At 42.4% G+C, this 11,571-nt stretch overlaps 2 protein-coding genes across 10 annotated transcripts in view; one reads left to right on the top strand and one right to left on the bottom strand.

Moving 5' to 3' along the window:
• The window catches only part of NF1 (neurofibromin 1), a 241,565-nt gene that overhangs the window by 129,264 nt on the left and 100,730 nt on the right, over positions 1-11,571 (top strand). The window lies entirely within an intron of this gene.
• OMG (oligodendrocyte myelin glycoprotein) overlaps positions 1-11,571 on the bottom strand; it is a 73,838-nt gene that overhangs the window by 1,255 nt on the left and 61,012 nt on the right. For 2 of the 3 annotated variants that reach the window (XM_056556360.1, XM_056556359.1), the window contains exons 2-3: positions 8,807-9,509; positions 1-350 (exon numbers count right to left, since the gene is read on the bottom strand). The exon at positions 1-350 is cut by the window's left edge and continues 1,255 nt beyond it. In XM_056556360.1, coding sequence (XP_056412335.1) covers positions 1-344 — 344 coding nt within the window. In that variant the 5' untranslated portion in view covers positions 345-350; positions 8,807-9,509. Of the gene's footprint in view, positions 351-668; positions 805-8,806; positions 9,510-11,571 lie in introns of those variants that run through there. The other variant, XM_056556358.1, reaches the window with a different exon arrangement.

Below are 11,571 nucleotides of genomic sequence, written 5' to 3'. Positions count from 1 at the left end.
TTATAAAGCAGTGTTATGTTGTTGTTTGTGGCATACACTTCCCAAAGAGATCTCGGCAAGTGAGAAGGCAGGTTCTTAAGCAAGTTGTGTGAGAGGTCAAGTGTTCTTAGATTAGTGAACCGAGTCAATTGGTTGTCTAAATTGGACAAGTGGTTGTAAGACAAGTTAAGCTGGGTGATATTGTCTTGGAGTCCATGTGGCAATGCAGTCAGGCTTCTGCCAGAACAGTCTACATTTCTGTTCTTCATAGAGCACGAGCACTTCGAGGGGCACAAACAGAAAATGTTTGGTACAGAACATAATATAAGCAGGAGTCCCGGAGAGGGTGATATTCTATAGCCCATTCTTGCCTGTAAATACATGAAAGCAACCATTTTTTTTTTATCACTCTGAAGACTCTACAGACATTAAGCAATAGTTAATATTTTATTTAACCTGCTCTCATTGATATACTGGTTACTAATCTTTATATTTCTTGTTAATGAGTTATAACTACTAGACAAGTTGGCTTAAATCCATAGCAAGAATTGTTTGTACATGTATAAAATTTTCTCTCCGATGTCCTGAGGACCACTAGTCTAATGTTACTGCAGCAAATGGCACAGTAACTGCTTACATGCACAGTGCAGTCTATGACCTTTAATGCTTAAGTCATAAATCAGACTTACCACTTGGTCTTTCCATCCAGAATCAATATATAGCTAATGTTGGCAGTTATGAACAGGCAGGCATTTTTCCAGCTTTCCTTTTATAGTTGCTTGCTGCTTGGGTCTTTTAGCTGCATTGTGCTGCTGTGTGCAGGAGCTCTGCATACATCTGATCAGCTATTTGGAGGACTGCAGAGCTGGTGCTAGTGCTGACTCAAATTTATTGGGAGCATCTCATAGCCAATCCAGCAGACAGTGAGGTCTCTAATTGGGAGGAGGGAGATGCTGCTATTAATTCTTATACTTCATAGAGCTTCAGTGGTGCTAACACATCAGTAACTCTAAGTTTCTTAAAAGTATCTCCAGTTATACCTATCATTGTTCACTATAGGAAAGCTGGAGCTGTCATAGACATCCATTGCCAATGTGCTTTTAAATTTCCTTGCCCGCACACTACTATACTACCTGGTCATTTTGGAGGAATGACAATCATAAATGTTCCATCCTTACATATAACTCTGGTCACTGTTGCTCATTTTAGTTAAAATTTACATAGAAATTTTAAGTAATTTTACAAATGCTTTACGTGACGCTGTATTGATATTTACTTATGCGTTTTCCATTTACACCCAAGGCTCCATTCATTGTTCTGCTGTTTTTATTATGAGCTCTGACTCTGTTACCTTATTTCTCCCTGCAGTCCCATTTCTTTTCACTGTCTGGTGCATTATGATAATTGTACTGTACATATGTTTGAAATTTTGGAATTGTTTCAGTGCATAATGCATACAAATAATATTTTAAGCAATGCAACTTAGGGGTCTATATCGGCAATCAGAGGTTTTGGCAATATACTAGTCTATCTGCTTTTGGTGTAATATACCAAGTCAATGCGAAGGGTAGTGCATTACATTCACTCACAAACCTATAACAGTGCATTTGGGTTCAGCAGTAGGATGGTCACTTCTCTTAAATGGGCAGTGTCCAAGACAAAAACGTTTGATATGTTGTAAAGCATGCTAAACCAATAGGTTTTGCAATTGCTTTCATTAGAAAATTTTCAGTATTTCATAATGAAAAAGCCAATCAAAGAGCTGCCCCCCTCTGCCTGCTTGGACACATACTAGTCCTGCTGTGTCCATGCGTCATCACCTATGTCATGATTAAACAAAACTACGTTTGGGGTAGTAAGAGGTCAATAACCAATAATGCACTAAACCCCAGGGCCTAAGCCTGGGGTAAAAAACCCTATTGCTTATGCCTAAAAAGTTACTTTTATTGAGTACTAATAAAATGTCCCAAAAGTAACGCTTTAAAACTGATACCAGGTGTACCTAGTACTAATAATATTAAGGTCAGAATAATAGTCTCCACTATTTCTCCAAATATAGCCCTGCAGTGGCTAATACTATAAAGGGTAACACACTGGTACTACTTAAAATCAAAACACCTATTGCCGCCTCAACATGTTTTGCTGCGGCTTTCTCAAGAGGCAATTTCATGGACACACTTCCTTGATTGACAGCTGTGAGCGCAGGGCTCACAGCTGGAGGAAAACTCCTCGCGTGGTCAGCTTGTGTCCCGCTACTGTCAGTGAGGACAAGCTGGGAGTTGTAGTTTTGCTAATGCTAGGGGAGATGTGAGCAGACAGCATACTGAGGAAGGGGGCGGAGACCTGCACAGTGAGGCCACGCCCCCTCCCTTTGAGAGGAATTCAGACAAGTGAGCTAAATTAAAAGTGTAATAAAATAAATAAATAAAGGTGCTAGACACATAAAAATTTGATGTACATGGTCAGGATTAGGTACTGAGTGATCTATTAAAGAAAAAATTTTTTGTTGGATCTTACGGGTACGCTTTAAAATGTCTAGCTGAATAATGTATATAGCCCTGACACTGTTTATATGAAAATTATGGTAGACTAAAATAGCCTGGTCTGCAAATGTAGTTACCATCCCGGCTTCTTTTGTAATAGCTTTAGTCTATTATTTGTGTGTCATAGTCCATTTGAAACCATCTCCAAGACATTAGGCACAGTGGGGGAGATTTATCAAGACCTGTGTAGAGGAAGAGTGGTGCAATGCCTCTGATGAGTGTAAGAAAAAAAAAATCTCATCGGTTGCTATCGGCAACTGCACTCCTTCCTCTACACAGGTTTTGATAAATCTCCCCTAGTTTCTTCTTTGGAATGGGTGAGCCAAGATGGGTAAAGTTAAACCCCCACATCTGCCCACCTAATCTACATATTAGTGTTGGAGTGAAGAGGATTGGATTAAAGAAACCCAGCGATTTGAGAAATGCAATCTGTAAGCTCTATATGTCCCTAAGAGCTGCAGACACCAATGAATAACTGTAAGGTTCTAAAAGCAAGCTTTACCTTTTTCTGGAGCTGCTGTTGGTTGCCAAACTTAGGCTAGTATTACATATGTCCGGTGTCCAGCAACTGATTCCAATGTGCATCAGTTGTTTAGCAGCCTGCCTCCAATGTTTCTTAATGCCAGACAGGGGAACTCGGCAAGTTCTGCTGTATATGGTACCGGTGTGGCGAGTCCAGTCATCCAAACTAAGAGGCCGGATAAATGTGAACTGTCACATTCAAATGAATGGGATCAGTTCTAGCATCAGTTTCCATCTGGCACATTCTCTACAGCACCATAAGGAAAAGATGCCAGACAAATGTAAAGGAGGCCTTTTTATATTTTACAGCAAAGCCTTCCTCAAATGGCTGCCATACAGGGCTCTGTACATTAGAGGGCCTGGTGGGAGGGTGATCAAGGAGGCACTGGATCAGGCTGTGGCACTTGAGCAGCTAGACACTTGGCTGAGAATTAAAAATGCAATAGAAACCACCATCCGCTCCAGAAAAGTACAGTTTGCTTTTATACCCTAACAGCTATGCAACTATGCCTGCAGCTCATAGAAGCAAATACAACTGACTGGTGCTTTTTAAAATGCTCTATAAACCTTTTTCCAACCCAGGGACCTAGAGTTCAGCCTGTTAAAATTTTTCTGAATTCATCAGGACATCGCATATTATGACTGCATGAAAAATTCAAAGTTGTTTAAAATAAAAATGCTGTTTACATGCAGTTGTTTGAAACTTTACTAAAACTTCCAAAGTTCTAGTGCTTTTTTTTCCCACTACACTTCCCTTTTACGTTGGCGCCCTCTGCTGTCTTAGACAAATAATTTATGCATAAACCGCATCGCAAATCACTTGTGGTTTTAATGATTGCTGTTTTTCATGCAGAAGTGTTAATATTAATGCAGCATGTTGCAGTTTAAGAAAACCGCAATGCAGCTTTATCACTGCAAGCATTATAATTGCAACATGTGTAAGCCAAACTCATTAGTTTGCATGTACTGGCCAACGCCAGTCACTAGAGCGAGCTCCCTGCTTCGGCTGGGTAGTCCTGAGTGTCTGCTGCAGCAGGAAATGCAACGAGTGGATACCTGGGGCTACTTGGCCGCAGTAGGGAGTGTGCTCTAATGACTGACCTGAGTGCATCTTTAGTGTGAAATACGATACGGATGCGCTACGTGTGACCCTACCCCAAAAGGGGATTATCTCGTGGAAAGTTTTTTTTTTTTTTCTTCATTTTTTCTTTAACCCCTTAAGGACCGAGCCCTTTTTCACCTTAAGGACCGGAGCGTTTTTTGCAATTCTGACCACTGTCACTTTAAACATTAATAACTCTGGAATGCTTTTAGTTATCATTCTGATTCCGAGATTGTTTTTTCGTGACATATTCTACTTTAACTTAGTGGTAAAATTTTATGGTAACTTGCATCCTTTCTTGGTGAAAAATCCCCAAATTTGATGAAAAAAATGAAAATTTTGCATTTTTCTAACTTTGAAGCTCTCTGCTTGTAAGGAAAATGGATATTCAAAATATTTTTTTTTTGGGTTCACATATACAATATGTCTACTTTATGTTTGCATCATAAAATTTATGAGTTTTTACTTTTGGAAGACACCAGAGGGCTTTAAAGTTCAGCAGCAATTTTGAAATTTTTCACAAAATTTTCAAACTCGCTATTTTTCATGGACCAGTTCAGGTTTGAAGTGGATTTGAAGGGCCTTCATATTAGAAATGCCCCATAAAAGACCCCATTATAAAAACTACACCCCCCAAAGTATTCAAAATGACATTCAGTAAGTGTATTAACCCTTTAGGTGTTTCACAGGAATAGCAGCAAAGTGAAGGAGAAAATTCAAAATCTTCATTTTTTACACTCGCATGTTCTTGTAGACCCAATTTTTGAATTTTTGCAAGGGGTAAAAAGGAGAAAATTTTTACTTGTAATTGAAACCCAATTTCTCTCGAGTAAGCACATACCTCATATGTCTATGTTAATTGTTCGGCGGGCGCAGTAGAGGGCTCAGAAGGGAAGGAGCGTCAAATGGTTTTTGGGGGGCATGTCACCTTTAGGAAGCCCCTATGGTGCCAGAACAGCAAAAAAACACACATGGCATACCATTTTGGAAACTAGACCCCTCAGGGAACGTAACAAGGGGTAAAGTGAACCTTAATACCCCACAGGTGTTTCACGACTTTTGCATATGTAAAAAAAAATTTTTTTTTTTTACCTAAAATGCTTGGTTTTCCAAAAATTTTACATTTTTAAAAAGTGTAATAGCAGAAAATACCCCCCAAAATTTTAAACCCAATTTCTCCCGATTCAGAAAACACCCCATATGGGGGTGAAAAGTGCTCTGCTGGCGCACTACAGGTCTCAGAAGAGAAGGAGTCACATTTGGCTTTTTGAAAGCAAATTTTGCTCTGGGGGCATGCCGCATTTAGGAAGCCCCTATGGTGCCAGAACAGCAAAAAAAAACACATGGCATACCATTTTGGAAACTAGACCCCTTGGGGAACGTAACAAGGGATAATGTGAACCTTAATACCCTACAGGTGTTTCACGACTTTTGCATATGTGAACATTTTTTATTTTTTTTTACCTAAAATGCTTGGTTTCCCAAAATTTTTACATTTTTAAAAAGGGTAATAGCAGAAAACACCCCCCAAAATTTGAAGCCCAATTTCTCCCGATTCAGAAAACACCCCATATGGGGGTGAAAAGTGCTCTGCTGGCGCACTACAGGTCTCAGAAGAGAAGGAGTCACGTTTGGCTTTTTGAAAGCAAATTTTGCTCTGGGGGCATGCCGCATTTCGGAAGCCCCTATGGTGCCAGGACAGCAAAAAAAAAACACATGGCATACCATTTTGGAAACTAGACCCCTCGGGGAACGTAACAAGGGGTTGAGTGAACCTTTATACCCCACAGGTGTTTCATGACTTTTGTATATGTAAAAAAAAATTTTTTTTTTTTACCTAAAATGCTTGTTTTCCCAAAAATTTTACATTTTTAAAAAGGGTAATAGCAGAAAATACCCCACAAAATTTGAAGCCCAATTTCTCCCGAGTACGGCGATACCCTATATGTGACCCTAAACTGTTGCCTTGAAATACGACAGGGCTCCAAAGTGAGAGCGCCATGCGCATTTGAGGCCTAAATTAGGGATTGCATAGGGGTGGACATAGGGGTATTCTACGCCAGTGATTCCCAAACAGGGGGCCTCCAGCTGTTGTAAAACTCCCAGCATGCCTGGACAGTCAGTGGCTATCTGGCAATACTGGGAGTAATTGTTTTGCAACAGCTGGAGGCTCCGTTCTGGAAACAGTGGCGTACCAGACGTTTTTCATTTTTATTGGGGAGGGGAGGGGGGCTGTGTATATGTAGTGTTTTTTACTTTTTATTTTATTGTGTGTTAGTGTAGTGTAGTGTTTTTAGGGTACAGTCACACGGGCGGGGGGTTCACAGTAGTTTCTCGCTGGCAGTTTGAGCTGCGGCAGAAAATTTGACGCAGCTCAAACTTGCAGCCGGATACTTACTGTAATCCTCCGCCCATGTGAGTGTACCCTGTACGTTCACATTGGGGAGGGGGGAACATCCAGCTGTTGCAAAACTACAACTCCCAGCATGTACGGTCTATCAGTGCATGCTGGGAGTTGTAGTTTTGCAACCGCTGGAGGCTCCGTTTTGGAAACAGTGACGTACCAGACGTTTTTCATTTTTATTGGGGAGGGGGGCTGTGTAGGGGTATGTGTATATGTAGTGTTTTTTACTTTTTATTATATTTTGTGTTAGTGTAGTGTAGTGTTTTTAGGGTACAGTCGCACGGGCGGGGGTTCACAGTCGTTTCTCGCTGGCAGTTTGAGCTGCGACAGAAAATTTGCCGCAGCTCAAACTTGCAGCCGGATACTTACTGTAATCCTCCGCCCATGTGAGTGTACCCTGTACGTTCACATTGGGGGGGGGGGGGGGGGGGGGGGGAGAGAAACATCCAGCTGTTGCAAAACTACAACTCCAAGCATGTACGGTCTATCAGTGCATGCTGGGAGTTGTAGTTTTGCAACAGCTGGAGACACACAGGTTGTGAAACACCGAGTTTGGTAACAAACTCAGTGTTTTGCAACCAGTGTGCCTTCAGCTGTTGCAAAAGCTACAACCCCCAGCATGTACGGACAGCGGAAGGGCATGCTGGGTCTTGTAGTTATGCAAAAGCCGGAGGCATACTACATTGGCTGGGGATGCTGGGGATTGTAGTTATGCAACAGCTGGAGACACACTGGTTTACTACTTAACTCAGTGTGCCTTCAGCTGTTGCAAAACTACAACTCTCAGCAGTCACCGACAGCCAACGGGCATGCTGGGGGTTGTAGTTATGCAACCACCAGATGCACCACTACAACTCCCAGCATGCACTTTAGCTGATTGTGCAAGCTGGGAGTTGTAGTTACACAACAGCTGAAGGTACACTTTTACATAGAAAGAATGTGCCTTCAGCTGTTGCAAAACTACAAGTCCCAGCATGCCCATAAGGGCATGCTGGGAGTTGTGGTGGTCTGCCTCCTGCTGTTGCATAACTACAGCTCCCAGCATGCCCTTGTTGCATGCTGGGAGCTGTTGCTAAGCAACAGCAGGAGGCTGTCACTCACCTCCTGCTGCTGCTGATCGCCGCACAGGTCAGTCCCGCCGCCGCCGCCGTCGTCGCTCCTGGGGCCCCGATCCCAACAGGGACGCCGGGGATCGGGGTCCCCAGCACCGGGGGTCGTCTTCCCGCACCCGCTCACGTCCTCCGGAAGAGGGGCGGAGCGGGTTGCGGGAGTGACACCCGCAGCAGGCGCCCTGATTGGTCGGCCGGTAATCCGGCCGACGAATCAGGGCAATCGTGAGGTGGCACCAGTGCCACCTCACCCCTGCTGGTAATGGCTGTTCGGGGCCGTCTCTGACGGCCCCGATCAGCCAGTAATTCCGGGTCATCGGGTCACTGGAGACCCGATTGACCCGGAATCTGCCGCAGATCGCTGGACAGAATTGTCCAGCGATCTGCGGCAATCGCCGACATGGGGGGACATAATGACCCCCCTGGGCGATATGCCGGGATGCCTGCTGAACGATTTCAGCAGGCATCCGGCTCCGGCTCCCCTCCGGCTAGCGGTGGGGGCCGGAAATGCTCAGGGCGTATCCATACGCCCTCGGTCCTTAAGGACTTGGAAACGGGGGCGTATGAATACGCCCTATGTCCTTAAGGGGTTAAACTATGCTCATTGTGTACTATATATAAAAAAATAAACCACTGCTTCCTCGGTACCTCTGGTGTTTGTCTTTGGTCCCCATTGCAATTCTCTTTCTGCTTCTGAGGGTCAACACATACACTGCATCTCGGCTTATTGCTGGCCGCAGCGGTGTCCCGTCTTGGCCAGTGATTGGCTGAGCAGCAATGTGACATAGTGGGTCTGGGCACCAGGATGAAGAATGTAGTCAGTGCCCATTATGTCACAATGCTGCTCAGCCAATCGCTTACTGAGGCGGGACACCGCTATGGCCATCAATTAGCTTAGCTGCAGTGTGACATATTGACCCCAGAAGCAGGAAGAGGATCTAACTGGACCAGGACATTGATGGCAGACCGGGAGCACTGAAGGGGAGTAGAGGTTTATTTTTTTTTTATGTAGTACACATGTCCATGGACATAGTTTAAAAAAAAAAAAAACCTTCCCACCATATAACTTCTTTAAGTGTGTGAATGTACGTCATTTATATAAAGTATTGCTCTAATTTAGTTGCACATATGTGACCTGACACTTTACCTCAGAAGTCTGGTGGTGGGGGTGGTATCAGTTGGTCATCTAGGTTATTGTTGTGAAAAGCATCTGTGGGACTTATTTGGAGGTGTATTGGCTCTTGAGTGCCATTCCCATCTTGCTGATATGAAATCCCTTCAGGAAAAGATTGCTGGTTCTGGTCTTGTAAGTCTTGTGCAGGTTGCGGAGGGATTGGAAATTCCTCAAGTGGTGGTGGTGGTGGTGGAAATGTCTCATCCTTTAAACCATTATCAGTGATTTGGCTTGACATCTGATTCTCGGATGCAGGACTTGTATATTTGGTTGGTGCAACTGGTACAATTGGTGTGTTTATAGTTAGTTTTTTCTTATTGTCATCCTCGCCTGTAAAGTTCCCAAGTTTGTTTTCCGTGCCCATTTCATGTTCCTCTGCCAGGTGTTCATTGCTTATTATTGGGGATATGCTCATATGTGAGACTGACATACTTCTGCCTAGAATGCTGCTGTTCACTCCTTCATGAATATTCCCATCTGCCAGTGGGGGTGGCGTTGCCCAGTTATCATACATTGATGTGTTTTGCCTTTTGACATATCTACATACTATAATGCCTATTATTATGATTATCATAAGGATTAAAAACCCTCCAACAAATGCACCAGCAAGCCAGAGATACTGATTTGATTCTTCCTCTGCTGGGCCATGATTGTTTATTTTCTGTGCTTTGTCCATCTGAAAACAATAGAAAGATTACAATTTAAGTGTTTTTTTGTTTTTTTACTTTTTGATTTACCTACTGCTGTCATCACCCTCTCTTCTGTGAACATTATCTTAATGCCTTTTATTGCCTTTATGTTTTGTATCAATAAAGCTTTTCATATATTTGTGACTTTGCAGAGCTGAAAAAAGGCATTTGATAGATGCCTTTTGAGCATGACTGTGAACTACAGGATTACATTAGCAGACTGGCTTCACACACAGGAGATCAAACTGGACTGGATCCGCTTAGGTGGACAAAGGGGTACATTTTTTCAGTAGCCAGTGGGAAAGTATAGCTGCTGATATTGAATAAAACAACTTTTATTCATTGTCTATAGAAAACTTAATTCTGAGAAAGGGTTAACAGTGCAACGACTATTGCCATTCAGTATTTGTGTCACTTTGCAATTAGATTGATGGAACTGGGAATATGGTGCATTCCAGATAGTTAAAGGAGATGTCCGGTGCTCACTTTTCTTATTTTATCCGTTCCGGGCTGAAAAATAAAAGAAACATTTTTTCTCTTACCTGCCTAGGCTCCCCCGGTGCTTCAGTACAGGTGTTCGGTCACCAGGCTGTATACTTCTTTCTTCCTGTTAGCCCGGCACGTCACACGGAGCTTCAACCTATTACCGGCTGCAGCGATGTCCCACCTTGGCCGGTGATAGGCTGAAGCTCCGTGTGACGTGCCGGGCTAACAGGAAGTAAGAAGAATACAGCCCGGGGACCGAACGCCTGTACCGGAGCACCGGGGGAGCGTAGGCAGGCAAGATAAAGCTTATTTTCTTTTTTTTTTTTTGCAGCCCGGAACGGAAACAATAAGAAAAGTGAGCACCGGACATATCCTTTAACCAAAAGTTAATGTTACAGATAGTCCTACACAGTATGGCAAACTTGCCTGTGATAGCATTATTCTAATCACTCTTGTAATAACACATGCACCATGGTGCCAAGATAAGCGTTCACTGTCCTACTTAGTCATTTATACCCACAAACTATAACCCCCAAAGCTAAAAGGAGCTGCATTGTGTAGCCATACAATGAAATGGGTTCACGGTTACTAAAAAGGCATTCACTATTGCTCACAGTGATCGCTGTAATATGACTTGGCTGTCATAATGAAAAGGTTCAAAATGTAACTTGGCTGGGATGACACAATTTACTCTTCAAAAATATTGCTGATGATTCAGTATTATATTTGCAATGAAAAAATGATTGCAGGCTTCTCTCTTATCTAGAGTATTACAACCGTATTTAGACAATGGCTTCTTTTTTTTTATTTTTTATTATAATGTTTTGCCCCTGATCTAGTAGAGAATTGTTGTACTTAGGAGACAACCCCTTTAATTCTTATAAAAGATCTGCTGCCTATGTGCTTTCCTCTTGTTAGCTAATAAATGTGCAATCCTTTTGAAACTGAGAGGTGAAATAGTTTGTCAACATCTGATTTGTATCTGCTACTTTTTAAATCATGTATCTGCAAACTTGAACAGAAACTGTTGAGGGCGTGTATCTGGGTGTTGTTTTTCCAGCAAAAAAGGAAATGTTGACTTTGTAGTAAGTACGGTTTTAAGTAAGTGGTATTTAAAGTTAATAATTTTAGCAAATCCATTTACTCAGCAAACCTTCTGTGTATGTATATAATTATACATACATTGGTCCCTTAAGCTTAAGTATTAATTGGCTCCAAGATGACTATTGAGACCATACCTCTATTGAAAACTACTAATTGGTTCTAAAGTTTTCAACCCTAAATAAGAGAAAAGATCAAGATTAAAGAAAACAAGACAAGACAACTAATACATATAAAGCAAGTCCTTACACATAAAAGTCAGAAATAGCTGCTCCAAGCTATAAATAACATTATAGTGGGCTGGAGCTTTTTCACAGTCCTGTACAATACATACAGTGTGCCGGTGATACAATATGGGGCCACCCCCACCAGGAGTCCAAAGGACAGTACTGCATTATTCTGTAGGGAGGTGCTACTAGACAGCCATTCAGTGCCACTTCAATAATACAAGTGTTTTAAATG

Source organism: Hyla sarda, chromosome 2, assembly GCF_029499605.1.
Source record: "Hyla sarda isolate aHylSar1 chromosome 2, aHylSar1.hap1, whole genome shotgun sequence".
In the NCBI taxonomy this organism is placed as follows: domain Eukaryota; kingdom Metazoa; phylum Chordata; class Amphibia; order Anura; family Hylidae; genus Hyla; species Hyla sarda.
Note: the sequence above shows the minus strand (reverse complement) of the source record. Positions and strands in the feature narration are given on the sequence as shown.